We start from the raw sequence: 13,667 nt of genomic DNA, 5'->3' as shown, positions 1-13,667 counted from the left end.
AGGCAATAAGAGTTTCTTTTGCCCCCTTTATTTTTGTTAAAAATAATTACATAATGTTTTTAAATACAAATTTAAAAAAAAATCAAGTGGGGGAAATCAGAGAGGAAATCCAAGTACAATAGGACCACAGGATCCGCAGAGGATTGTGTCTAAGCTTCTCCTGCCTGCAGATACCGAAAAATGCAGCCTTGACCCCATTTCTAGTAAATACATGCCAGAAATACATATAAATACCGTGTTTCTCCGAAAATAAGACAGGGCCGTATATTAATTTTTGCTCAAAAAACACATTAGGGCTTATTTTCCGGTGATGTTTTATTTTTTTCATGTGCAACTATCTACATTTATTCAAATACAGTCGTGTCATCTTCTTCTGGTTGCTGCACAATGGTGAAGGGCGAGGTTTCACTTAACTGGGGCTTATTTTTGGAGTAGTGCTTAGATTACAAGCATGCTGAAAAATCATACTAGGGCTTATTTTCAGGTTAGGTGTTATATTCAGAGAAACAGGGCACATATTTCTGTTTGTTTTTTAATTGAGTATTTTCAGGCAATGGATAAGTGAATCAGCCGATACTGATCCCGTTCATAAGGGGGACCTAGTATACAGTGGTGCTCCGCTTGACGACGATAATCCGTTCTAGGAAAATTGCTGTTAAGCGAAATCGTTGTCAAGCAAAAAACTAAACCATTGGAATGCATTGAAAACCGGCCAATGCATTCCAATGGGGAAATACCTCATTGTCCAGCGAAGACTGCCCATAGAGAACCGCCGATCAGCTGTTAAAAATCGCTGTCTTCCAAAGCAGGGGTCCGGAAAGCAGCCATTTTGAGGGAAGCCATTTTGCGGAGGGAAGCCATTTTGCAGAACTGGAAAAATCATCATATAGCGAACAAACAGTTCGCTAAGCAGGCTCCTAATCAACGTAATACGGATTTCCCCCATTGGAACCGTTTTGCGATCACAAAAAAGTCATCGTTAAGCGATTTTGACATCATGCGGGGTAAGCGTCTAGTGGGGCACCACTGTACTTTAGTTATGAAAAAGTAAGGAAAACAATGCCAGTACACAATGATGGGGCAAAGATATTCACTAATTAGGTGTAGTAGACTTTATTCTGATGCCCAGCTGTAGAGCAGAAGGGCAATCACTGCCCTCTGCTCCACAATCTGGAAGGCTTTTTGCCACACACAGTTGCGTGGCAGATCCTGCAACCAGGGGGAGAACAGAGACACACTGCAGAAGCTGCCAGAGCAGACAGAAAAACGCTTCCATGACTGCCCTTCCGCTCCGTGCTGAGGCACGAACGTGCTGGCCCTAATTCGAACAAGCAGGGCTGGTGCCCTAGTGACTTAGCAGTGGCGCAATATACCTTGAAACAGGTATAGATCGTACCTGTATATCCTACCTGAACGTGAAGAGTTCAAGCTGATGGCGGAAGGAGACACGTTCAGGCATAAGCCCACTCAAAACCTTTGGATATCTGTTCAATTTTTTACACTGCCGGAGGAGAGAGAACTTCCTAGAACAAAAGCAATATACACACAACAATCGTTGCTGGGGAAAAAGAGAGAGGGAGGGATACACTACAGCATGCAGCCATTATTATAAGAAGCCGTAGGGAGTCCAGAAAACATTTAATGGACAACAACCATGTGAAATGGACTGTCATTTTAACACGGGACGGCGCCCATAAGGAATCTGGAATGGCCTCCCAGCCATGCATCGTTTCTCCCCTCGGTGAATAATCTGGTGTCTGCTCAGGCTAGACCTCTGGCCGAAACTCTTTCCACACTCTACGCACTGAAAGGGTTTCTCTCCAGTGTGGTTCATTTGATGGACCATGAGGTTCCTTTTCTCCGAGTACCTTTTCCCACACTCCAGGCATTGATAGGGTTTCTCTCCCGTGTGGATCATCTGATGCCTACCGAGGGTGGCTTTCAGACTGAAGCTCTTCCCGCATTCCAGGCACATATAAGGTTTCTCTCCGGTGTGGCTGATCTGATGAGCCACGAGGCTTTGGCGATAACTATACCCTTTCCCACACACGAGGCATTTGTAGGGTTTCTCCCCGGTGTGAATCCTTTGATGACTGTTGAGGTTTGATTTCTGACAGAAAATCTTTCCACACTCCAGGCACTTGTACGGCTTCTCCTCTCCATGGATCCCTTTCTCCCCGGCCTTCATAATCTGATGTTTATAGAGGGTCTCGAGCTGACTGAAGCTCCTCCCACACTCCAGGCATTTATAAGGTTTCCCTCCTATATGAATGAGCTGGTGCGTGCTGAATGTTGATCTGTGACTGTAGCTTTTCCCACACTCCAGGCATTTATAGGGTTTCTCTCCCGTGTGCTTCCTTTGATGGGCAGTGAAGTTTCTCTTCTCAGCATAGTTTTTTCCACACTCGAGGCACTTGTAAGGTTTCTCGGCGACGTGAACAACCTGGTGCCTTTTGAGGCTTCCGCTCCGACTGAAGCTCTTCCCGCACTCCAGGCATCGGTAGGGTTTCTCTCCCGTGTGATCTAGCTGATGGGCGATGAGGCTTATGCTGTGGCGAAAACATTTCCCACATTCCACACATTTGTACGGCTTCTCTCCCGTGTGGATCCTCTGGTGGCTGAGAAGGCTCGATCGCTCGTAGAACCGCTTCCCGCACTCCGCGCATTTCAAGGGTTTCTCCCCGGTGTGAATTCTGAGATGTTTCTTCAGATGCGATTTGGCGGGAAAGCGCTTATTACACTGCACGCACTTATAGGGTTTCTCACCCAAATGGATCCGCTCATGTGCAGTAAGGTATTTCTTACAACTGAAACACTTACCGCACTGCGCGCATCTGTATGGCTTTACCCCTCCGTGAAGCGGCTGATCATACCCGGTCCCCGTCCTCACACCAAAGCTTTTTTCACATTCTGGACATTTAAAGGTTTCCTCCCTCGTCTGATCTCTTACAGGTATACTGAGATTTGATTTACAACAGAAGTGTCTTCCACACACAAAGCACTGCCTGCTCTCCTTGCGTGGGTCTGTTTTATCTTGTCCAGCCCTTTCCCAGAGGGAAGCAGCCTGTGAAAGGTCCTTTTGCCTCTTCTGGTCTCCTCCTCTTTCGTATCTGGCATCTTCCAAGAACGTCACACAGCCTCCTTCTTCATTCGCGCTCTCCGAATCACCGTCACCTCAAAAGAACAGAACGACAACTAGTAAGAGGGAACAGAAAACCTGGAAATCAAGGACACAGAACAATGAACGTGTGTGTGTGTGTGTGTGTGTGTGTGTGTGTGTGTGTGTGTGTGTGTGTGTGTGTGTGTGTGTGTGTGGTTGTGTGTGTGTGGTTGTGTGTGTGTGTGTGGTTGTGCGTGTGTGTGTGCGTGTGCGTGCGTGCGTGTGTGTGTGCGTGTGTGTGTGCGTGCGTCTCCCCTGGTGGAAAAGGACAGGAGATGTCGGCTGTATCATTCCCCTAGATTTTGTTGAGTTGCATTTCTCATCAGCCGTAGCTGGCTTGGAGTCTGCGGAGGGACATCAACAGAGTGCAGTGGTTCCCAACCTTGAGTGATCCACATGTTCTTGGACCGTGTGACGTGTGCCATGACGTCGCCTGTCTTGGCTAAGGCTGGAGTTTCCTAGCCTATGGCAGGGCAGGAGGTGGGTCTTAAAGGGGTGGAGTTTGTGTATATAAGGGGGGAGTGCAAAGAGGGGAAGGTTAATTAGTGGGAGAGTGAGAGAGGCCTTAAAAGAAGATCTGTATACAGGGTTAGATATAGGTTAGGTAATTGAGTAATTGAGTATTAAGTAACAAAGAACTGTGCAGGGTTAAGGTCAGAGAAATATAGTGTGACAAGTGATTATTTTACTCAGTGATTTCCATTTTATTTCTGTATTCAATAAATCATCATTTTTATTTTTAAATCCATACTAAGTCTGAAGTGTCAGGTTTATGTGTGGTTGGTGGCAGCGAAGTTGTGTGTGTGTGTGTGAAGGATCGTGACCTGTCATCTCTTGTGGTGACGTAGGAGGAGGTGGCAGTCGCGACAGACCGCAACTCCCAGATGTTTTTGTGACTAACTGTGCTGTCCCAGGGTTTCTGGGAGTTGCGGTTCAAGAACAGGTGGGTTATCCAAGGTTGAGAATCACTGGCATAGAAGTCTGGTGGCAGCATCCAGGACATACGTTCCACTCAGATTATCAGCATTAATTGCCGGTGATCAGTCTGTTATGTTTTGGTCCACCCAAATCAAATTTCCATTCTTATAAAAGCAAAGCAAAGAAAGGCATGCTGCTTATATACCACCCCATAGCATTTAAAGCATCCTCAAGGTAGTTTACGATTTAATTATACTGGCTACACATTGCCCCCCCACCGTGCAGCAAGCTGGATACTCATTTTACTGACCTCGGAAGGATGGAAGGCTGAGTCAACCTTGAGCTGGCTACCTGAGCCTCTCAGGATTGAACTCAGGTTGTGAGCAGAGTCTTGACTGCAAACTGCAGTTTAATCACTGTGCCATGAGGCTTTTATTCAGTAACTTAATGTCTTTTTAAACAGCTTGACATGAAACATCCTCCAAGCAGTGTAAAAACTTGACAAGTATACAGTCGTGCCCCGCTTAATGATTACCCCATACAACGATGAATCTGCTTCACGACTATGTTTTTGCGATCACAATTGCGATCGCAAAACAGTTTTAAATGGTTTTTTTTCGCTTTGCGAAGATCGGTTCCCTGCTTCGGGAACCGATTCTTCGCATTACAACGATCAAAACAGCTGATCATTGGGTTTTCAAAATGGCCGCCAGGTGGTCAAAATGGCTCCCTGCTGTGTTTTTGGACGGATTCCTGGCTCCACAGGCACCAAAAATGGCCGCCCCATGGAGGATCTTCGCTGGACGGTGAGTTTTCAGCCCATTGGAACGCACTGAACGGTTTTCAATGCATTTCAGCGGGCTTTTTTATTTGGCTTTATGACGTTTTCGCTCTACAGCGATTTCGCTGGAATGAATTAACGTCGTTAAGCGGGGCACCACTATATAACACAAAAAGCAAACTGGCAGGTGAGTACATTTAACTACAGCAGTAATAACATCTGTTATTACAAAAGAGCAGTAATGCTAAGAAGTCTTGCGATAACAAAACTATTTAAAAACTGAAAACGTCCTCATTTGTTCAAGCACACTGATAAACCATTACAGGATATATTTATAAAAATATTAAAAAGAAGAATTGCAGAACTGTCAAGGAGACACAGTTGGGAATCAAACTCCACAGCCAGATATATAAACCACTGGGTGCATTAAGTACTTGTTTATTGCCCTTCACACACCGGGGGGACTCAAGGTGATTTTAAAATAGATCACAGTGATCAAAATCAGCTTTTAAAAAGTCAAAACAACTTCAAAACATTTAAAAAAAGATTTAAACCACGGCTCAAAACTAGCTTAAAAAACACAAACACCCCAAAAACAGTCTTAGTGACCAGAAAGGAAACCAAGGCCGGTTTGAAACACTGATTATTGTCTGTGACCTGGAAACTCGTTTTATGGAGCAAATGTGATCCTTACTGAGAGACGCCACGATTCCGTGATTCTCCTCCATGACTTCCGTGTGCAGGGCCCTTTGGTCCGGGTCCAGCAGGGCCCATTCCTCCTCGGTAAAATACACAGCCACTTCCTCAAAAGTCACCTGAAAGAAGAACATGTTTCCTCATCATTAACCCCTGGCTTTCACTGCTAAGTAAAAACCAAGAAGATACTTTAGTTGATGTAGTGAAGGTTCAGATAGAGGATTCAGGACTTCAGGATGGGCACACACATACCCCCAAACTTCTTAACTGGCAGCTGGGACAGAAACACCGGGTTCTGAAGATAACTTCTTGTCTGCCAAAAACACATTGGAGGATAACGCACGCCCTGTTGCGATGTGCCATTAAGTTGATTCTGACGTATAGCAGTTAATAATGTCCAAGATGTTATATTGCCTTTTGCAAAGTCATGGCTTCCTTTATCGGATCACTCTATCTCATGTTCTGACTCCCTCTTTCCCTCCTGCTTTCCACAAACCCCACAGAACCAATGGATTCTAACAGGGATATCTCCCTGAATCCCCACTAATTCAACGGGCCTTCTCTGATTGTGACTTTCCCCTTCTGGGTTGATAAGTGAACCATGATATCAAAAATATTAACAACTGACCACTAACCACAACAAAGCATTAACCACTTCATTGTCCACGCTAAAGGCGAGCCATTCTTCTGAAGCCACTGGCTAGAATTCTATCGCAGTTTTATTCTACAGTCAGTGCAACCGTATAAACTGCAACATTACATTGCAGCTAATTAATGAGGCGCCAGTCTCCTCCTGGTCTGTGCACCAAGTTGCATAACAGACATATGTGCAAATGCATGACTAGCACATCCTTAATTGGCTTCCATTCACCACCACAATTTATGTGACTTTACATGTTCTGGAGTAAAATTCCAGCAAAATTATGGCCACTGTTATGATCTTCTTAACATCTGCAGCTTTAGGACTTTCTGCTTATAATCTTTACCAGCAGTCAATTCAGATGACTGCTGCCTTCCGCCAGCAAAAGGTATCCTCTGCTTATCTGAAATTATTGGTGTCGTTTCTGCCAGTTTTCACTTGTTCTTCCTCTGAAATACATCGCGCCTTTCCAGGGCCCACATAATCGCCTCGCCATTACTACAGCACATCTAATGTTCTGTCCCATACCTGATCCCGCTGCACTGAGGCTCTTTCCTTCGGATCACAAAAAAGAGAATGCGGCGTCAACAGAGTGGGTGTTCTCAGCCTATCTCCTGTGAGTGGCAAAATGAAAAAGGCACAAGGAGGATTCATTTACTAATGTCTTATTTAGAACCTGTTCTTGAACGGATCCACCCCCAAAGTCATCTATGACTTATAACAAAAAGCAAGAAGGTAAAATGATGATTGCCCAAAGGAGTGTGTTCAATATGGCTCCTTTCAAGCCCTACCTAAAGATACTAAGGATGATCCACAGATCCTGGGGAATACAAAGCACATGCTCTGTCTAGCTAGCATTGCTGTTAGGCTGCAATCCAGCCTTTGCCTAACATCACCCAACAAAAAACCACCACTTCCTCAGAAAGACCCCTCAGACACCATGAGAAATGTCCTCCTGAAAAGCTCTAGTTGTAATTGCGAGGTGAGGAGGCAACCTTCACCCAACCTGAAAACACCACAGTGCTCACTTTGCTTTCAGAGTTCGCCTCTTGACTTGAAAATATAAGAGGCAAACGCTGAAAGCAAATCCCATAAAGTGATCTAGAGCAGGAGTGGGCAATCTTCAGACGTTCAGGGACCCCATGGCACCCCATCCCTTGAACGGCCACACCTGCTACAGCTCCCACCCCCTGAATTTTTTTCATATACTGTACAAATGCAGGCTATTTTTTAAAACCAAATGAGCTCTCTTCCGCTCTCTAGTGGCCAAAAATTATATTTTTAAATAGACCCAGGATGAGGGATTCACCTCCTCCACCACCTCCGCCACCAAGGGGCTCTTTTTAGCCATTTCTTTTTCTTCCCCAAAACCAGTATTTTTCTCCTCAGGTGTCAGGGGGCTGGGGACCACATGCTGCCCAGTCCTTCCCGTACTGACAGCTTAAAGGCTTATGTGTTTGGTTTGAGTTTTTTGTAGACTACGGTCCACTCTATCAGATGCAAATATCAATCTGAACATTCTTACACGACAGAAACACAATGGGCTGGCGGGATAGCTCAGCGGTTAAGTATCTCGCTGCAGAGCCAGAGATTGTGAGTTCAATTCCCCCCACTGTGACTTTCCAGGGAGACAAGCCAGCCTGTGTGGCCTTGGGCAAGCTCCACAGTCTCAGTGCCCCAGGAAGAAGGAAATGGGGAACCATTTTTGAGTCCTTCTCTACCTAGAACACCCTGGGAAGGAATTACACAAATTGGAACTGATTTGATGGCGTGTAAGATGAATGCAGACTGCTTCTTTCAGATGCCCTGAGGGGAAGAAAAGCTGAATCCTTACCCAGGGAGGGGGCTCCTCCCTCACCTTCCCGCAGGAACCAGCTGGTCCACGGCCTCCATGGGCTGTCCGAAGGACCCTTTGGTGCTTTACGAACGTAAGCATCCTTTTCTGTCAGGAGGCCCTGGATTCAAAAGAGCAGCGAGAATTACCAAGGTAGAAGAAGGGGATTAGAAATAGGAAAACCACCGAACAAGAACTAAGAAGGAAGGGCTTATTTTATCCTTAGACTCTTCCCAATTAAAAACGGGCAGGGAAATTTAATACAGAATCTAGGGGCACCTTTGAGACGAAGCGGTTTTATTCACCATAGGTTTTCATAGATTGCAGCCCCTTCCATCAGATTCCAGAGAGGACAGTGGTGCCTCGCTTAACGAGCGCACCGTAGAACGACAAATCCGCATAGCAAGGGGTTTTTTTCGATCGCAACTGCGATCGCAAAGCGATGGCCCCAATGGGCAAAACTCGCATAGCGAAGGTCGGTAAGCGTTTCGCTTACCGACCTTCGTTTTGCGACCCGCGGATCAGCTGTTTGGCGACTCCAAAATGGCCGCCGGAAGCCCCGAAATGGCCGCGCGCAGCGTTTTCGCACCCTCGGTAAGCGAGGGGAGGGCGCAAAAATGGCTGCCGGCCATAGGAAAACATTGCTGAACGGTGAGTTTTCGGCCCATTTGGAATGGGTGTTCTTGATCCGTTCAGCGATGTTTTCACATAGCGAGGGTTAATTCGGAACGGATTAACCTCGCTATGTGAGGCACCACTGTAAATATTTTTATAACAGCAGCTTGTGGGGCGATATTAAGGTTGCTTGGATCAGATTATGAGCCCCTGTGAAAGTACCCAGATGAAATTTTCTCACCTGTTGCTCTTTTTGCTCATCTTTCTCCATCTGGTTTAGAAGGAAACCCTGAGACAGAGTCACGGACGCAGGTTCTCTGACCCAACCCTCCATCTCCGGACAGGTGGGCAGGATTGTTAAAAATTTATTCAGGGATCACCAAGTCCAGGATCCGAGCCTTAGCGTGTATCACTACTGCTTTTAGCTTTCAGTAGCTGGGCCAGCCGTAAAGACTCCCTCGGGTCTTCCTTCTATAAGAAGTCTCTAAAACATTGATAGTCTGCATGCAAATCGAGCATTTTTTTTCCCTTGCCAGAACTGAAGGAAATTTTTTTTCCAAATTAGGTCATAAAGCAAAGGCTGTGTCATGAAACAGGGAGATCAGCTCCTGGGAATATAAAAAGAGGGTTTGTGAATCAGCTTTTATTAACACTTTTCAAGCTAATGGGTTAAAATGAAATTCCAAGCTTATTTTGCTATAGAGAAAGCCAAAACATCCCTTCCCTGTCCACCACTAATCATCATCATCATCATCTTAGAAATGCAGAGCTGGAAGGGACTCTGTGGATCATTAAATCCAGTGCCTGTCAAGGAGGCACATGTGGGGAATTGAACTCCCAATCTCTGGCTGCACTGATTGGTTTTGGCGACTACAGCTCCCAGAATTCTCTAAAAATATACTCCCAGGCAGAATTCTGGGAGTTCCAACTCACAGACCCACAACAACTTCCGCTCACCTGGACCAGGCCCTATCTCGGGCCTTTGCTTCCTGTTGGCAATCAACAAAACAGGAAGTGCGTCCTGGAAGGCATGGTCTCGCTGCCCTTCTAGGCTCCCCACAAGCAAGCTGGCTGCTTCCTTCTCTGTACGTTACCAACAAGGCCCATGATAATCTGTAGCCATATTTGACAGGTGTGCAAAATGCTGAATCATGCAATCAGGGATGAGGCACTGTCCAGACTGATTGGCTGTATGTAAATATGCATGTGTATAATTGTGTGGACATGTGGAGAAGATGTAGGATCTCTTCTAATGAATGGCAGGCTGTCATGCTGCCAGTTTGTACTGCTAAACCTTTGTATACAGTGGTACCTCGCTAGATAGTTACCCCACCCTGCATGACAGTTTTTTCGCTAGACATTGACTTTTTGTGACTGCTATAGCGATTCGCAAAACAATGATTCCTATGGGGGAATTTCGCTGGACAATGTTTGGTCCCTGCTTCACAAACCGATTTTCGCTAGACACGATTTTGACAGCTCCCTCCGTGCTCGCAAAACGGGTGTTTTCGGGACCTAAGCTTCGCAAGACAGCGATTTAAACAGCTGATCGGCGGTTCCCAAAGTGGCTTTCCTATGGCTGATTTTTGCTAGACAATGATGATTCTTTCCCATTGGAACGCATTAAACAGGTTTCAATGCATTCCAATGGGGAAATGCTTTTCGCTAGACGATGATATAGCTAAACAGCGATTTAAGTGGAACGGATTATCATCATCTAGCGAGGCACCACTGTATACTATAAATACACTTGGTGTTGGAAGAAGCTGTCTTCGTCCGTGTGATTCAACTGCCTGCCTGGACGGAAACAAAACTCTGCTAACTTACACCAACACCTTCCTTCTAAGCCTGGAGATTGTACATCCCCATCATCATGGCTTGTCACCTGCGATGGACTTTTGCTCCAGGAATCTGTCCAACCCCTTTTAAAGGCATCTAGGCCAGATGCCGTCACCCCATCCTGCGGCAAGGAGTTCCACAGACTAACCACCTGCTGGGTCAAGAAATATTTTCTTTGGTCTGTTCCTGCTCTCCCAAAACTCCATTGGAGTGGAGGTCCCCATGAAATGCAGATTTCTGTTGGGCAATTCTTCAGAGAATTCTGTGAGTTGGAGTCGGAAAAGGAGAAAAAACCCCATGCATGGCACTTCCCTATCTGCCACAGTCCATAACTCTTTCGCTGAACCTCTACTTAAACACCACCAGGGAAAGACAACAGACCATGAGCTTCTGAGGCTGGCTGTTCCACTAACAAACAGCTCAAACTATTGGAACTATTCATTCATTCATTTATTCATTCATTTAATATTCATTTAATATGCTTATTTACTGCCTGGTTAAGCAACAGACACTACTCAGGGCAATTCATAGGAAAATAAAAAAAAATCAAACATATACTTGAACAACGAAGCAACATTAAATAATAAATTACTACACCACCATCTAATCTAATCAAACCTAAGAAATTGAGGAATTGGCAGTTAAAATACAGTGTGACTCAACTGAGTACGTCCTGAAAAGCTTCCTCAAAATATTTCGCCTAATATTTATCCCAAATGTACTTCATAAACACATTACCCACTTGCAGGATGAGCTGGCGTCATCAAAGCAGGACTGATATTTAATTTTGATGAAAGACTGATGGAACTCCAGAGGTCATCCACTCCATCCCACCACGACCACTAAATACAGGATTGCTGCAATGAATGATAAATTATTGTACACCATTTGACTGCAAGAGGGGTGCTTGCTAGCCTGGGTCCTCTAAGGCATTGTTCCCAAATCTTGGGCTTCCAGATGTTCTTGGACTTCAACTCCCAGAAATCCTGGCCAGCAGTGGTGGTGGTGAAGGATTCTGGGAGTTGTAGATCCACAACATCTGGAGGGCCAAGGTTGGGGACCACTGCTCTAAGGGAGATAAAAGTCTGTTCCTCCCCACAACAAATGTGGGGCTGAGCAGAGAAGGCAGCAGATACGAAGCTGATACCCAAGGGGGCAAAATTTGGGATTTCCCAACTACATAACCAAACATCCCCCCATGGCTGAAATGAGAAACCATGATCTTCCTCCAGATGTTCCCATCAGCTCCAACCATTACAGGGGATGGGCAAGGATGCTGGCAGATGTAACCCAAGAACCGACTGGTTCCACAACTATAGGGGCCGCTGGGGGTCCTTCGGCTCACCCCTTCTCTGCTCCCCCTGCTTCCTTTTATATTTGAAACAGCAAATTAAAATTTTGAAAATATTTTGTAATGATCTCTGTGAGAGGTGTTCTGTTTCGCTGTTATCGTTTAGGTTCTGCTCCACCAAGTCAATTTCCGAATGATGATGGCCCTAACAGGGTTTCCGAGTTAGGGGGAGATATTCCAGGGCTGGTTTTCCATTGCCATCGCCTCCCCCACCCCCTGGCTGATCCCAGCTGTCCTGCCTCCTAGTCCCACACTCCCTTTTACCTTTGGGGCATCCATTTGGCAATTTGCTTTGAGACAGCGAGGTTAAATTATGGTCATTCTCCACTGTAATCGCATGACTTCTATTTTTCTCATCTGCATGATTGAGATTCATTGCAATTACACCAATCCCCGTTTTGCAACATTTCTCATCTGCATTGACTGCATTTCCAGAGTGCATTACGGACAGCTTATCTTTCCATTTAAATCAATTTAAAATCTGATTTAAAAAAAAAAGACATCTCCAGAGGTGATCCTCTTTTAGTCCATACCTGGGCTGTGGATCATCATCTGGCCTTGTCTGATTCAGCTGTCAAAGAGGGGGGATTCCTCGCCCTGATCCCTTCCCTGCATGCTTCCCCCTTGCAATTCTGGGGATCCCCTACACCCCCGAGGTACAAGTCGGGGACAGGAGGACTCACCAGTTTCCCCACGGAAGGGGGGAGGAGGAGAAAAAAAAAAGATCTCCCCCACTCCAAAGGAGGGAGAGCTGAGCAAAGGGAGATTCCCCCTCCCGCTCCTTATTATTCAGGCTGCTTCGGATCCAAGCCGGGCAACACCCTCGGCTCTCCCCGGGCATCGTTCCAAGGAAAACCCACACATGGCAAGAAGGGGCGGAGCCTCTGCTCTGGAGGACACGCCCACTGTTCCTCCCACTCCCCGCCCGCACTCCAATTTCCTGCCTCTCTAGGAATTCCCACAGCTCAGCTCCATTCTCTCTCTCTCTCTCTCTCTCTCTCTGGGAAGCTACAACTCAGTGATCTTGGGCCTGCTTCTTTGGGGATCGAGCCCCTTGTTAGGCTCAATGGGGATGGCTCCTTAGTGGTTTGGGGGCCACACCACCCAGAATCCCCCAGGGAGGATTAAGCCTCGTGGGGACTTCTGGGACTTGTAGTCCTATTACACACACACACACACACACACACACACACAAGTGGTGCCTCGCTAGACTATGATAATCCGTTCCACTGAAATCGCTGTTTAGCGAAATCATCGTCTAGCGAAAAGCTAGTGAAAAGCTTTTCCCCATTGGAATGCATTGAAACCTGTTTAATGCATTCCAATGGGGAAGAATCGTTGTTGTCTAGAGAAGATCGACCATAGGAAAGCCACTTTGGGAACCGCCGATCAGCTGTTTAAATCGCTGTCTTGCGAAGCTTAGGTCCTGAAAACACCCGTTTTGCGAGCACGGAGGGAGCTGTCAAAATCGTCGTCTAGCGAAAATTGGTTTGCAAAGCAGGGACCAAACATTGTCCAGCGAAATTCCCCCATAGGAATCACTGTTTTGCGAATCACTATAGCGGTACCAAAAAGTCAATGTCTAGCGAAAAAACTGTCATGTGGGGTAACTGTCTATCAAGGCACCACTCTGTGTGTGTGTGTGTGTGTGTGTGTGTGTGTGTGTGTGTGTGTGTGTGTGTGTGTGTGTGTGTGTGTGTGTGTTTACTGTATTTGAATAGCTGCTCTCCCTAACGCCCAGTTTTAAAGAAGGTGGCAAGTATGCAACCTCTGGGAGCTGTGGTTCCCCTCCAAAAAAAAAAACCCCACACTCCACAGCTCTTAATTTGCAAT

At 46.1% G+C, this 13,667-nt stretch overlaps 1 protein-coding gene across 6 annotated transcripts; it reads right to left on the bottom strand.

The window, feature by feature from the left end:
- Positions 1-12: 12 nt before the first annotated feature.
- Positions 13-12,733, bottom strand: LOC140703944 (uncharacterized). Of its 6 annotated transcripts, none has more exons than XM_078387652.1 (7): positions 12,518-12,728; positions 11,226-11,340; positions 8,886-9,252; positions 8,054-8,150; positions 6,724-6,809; positions 5,554-5,674; positions 13-3,174 (listed from the first exon to the last, which is right to left on the bottom strand). In XM_078387652.1, the coding sequence occupies exons 3-7, from the start codon at positions 8,976-8,978 to the stop codon at positions 1,670-1,672; spliced, it is 1,902 nt and encodes a 633-aa protein (XP_078243778.1). In that variant the 5' UTR covers positions 8,979-9,252; positions 11,226-11,340; positions 12,518-12,728; the 3' UTR covers positions 13-1,669. The 6 variants fall into 6 exon arrangements, with proteins under 6 accessions (XP_078243778.1, XP_078243774.1, XP_078243775.1 ...); XM_078387648.1 differs by having other exon boundaries at positions 8,030-8,150; positions 12,518-12,727; XM_078387649.1 differs by lacking the exon at positions 11,226-11,340 and having other exon boundaries at positions 8,030-8,150; positions 12,518-12,733.
- Between the last annotated feature and the right edge of the window lie 934 nt (positions 12,734-13,667).

The sequence above is a fragment of the Pogona vitticeps genome, chromosome 2 (genome assembly GCF_051106095.1).
Source record: "Pogona vitticeps strain Pit_001003342236 chromosome 2, PviZW2.1, whole genome shotgun sequence".
Taxonomy (NCBI): Eukaryota; Metazoa; Chordata; class Lepidosauria; order Squamata; family Agamidae; genus Pogona; species Pogona vitticeps.
This window is presented reverse-complemented; position numbering and strand designations above follow the sequence as displayed.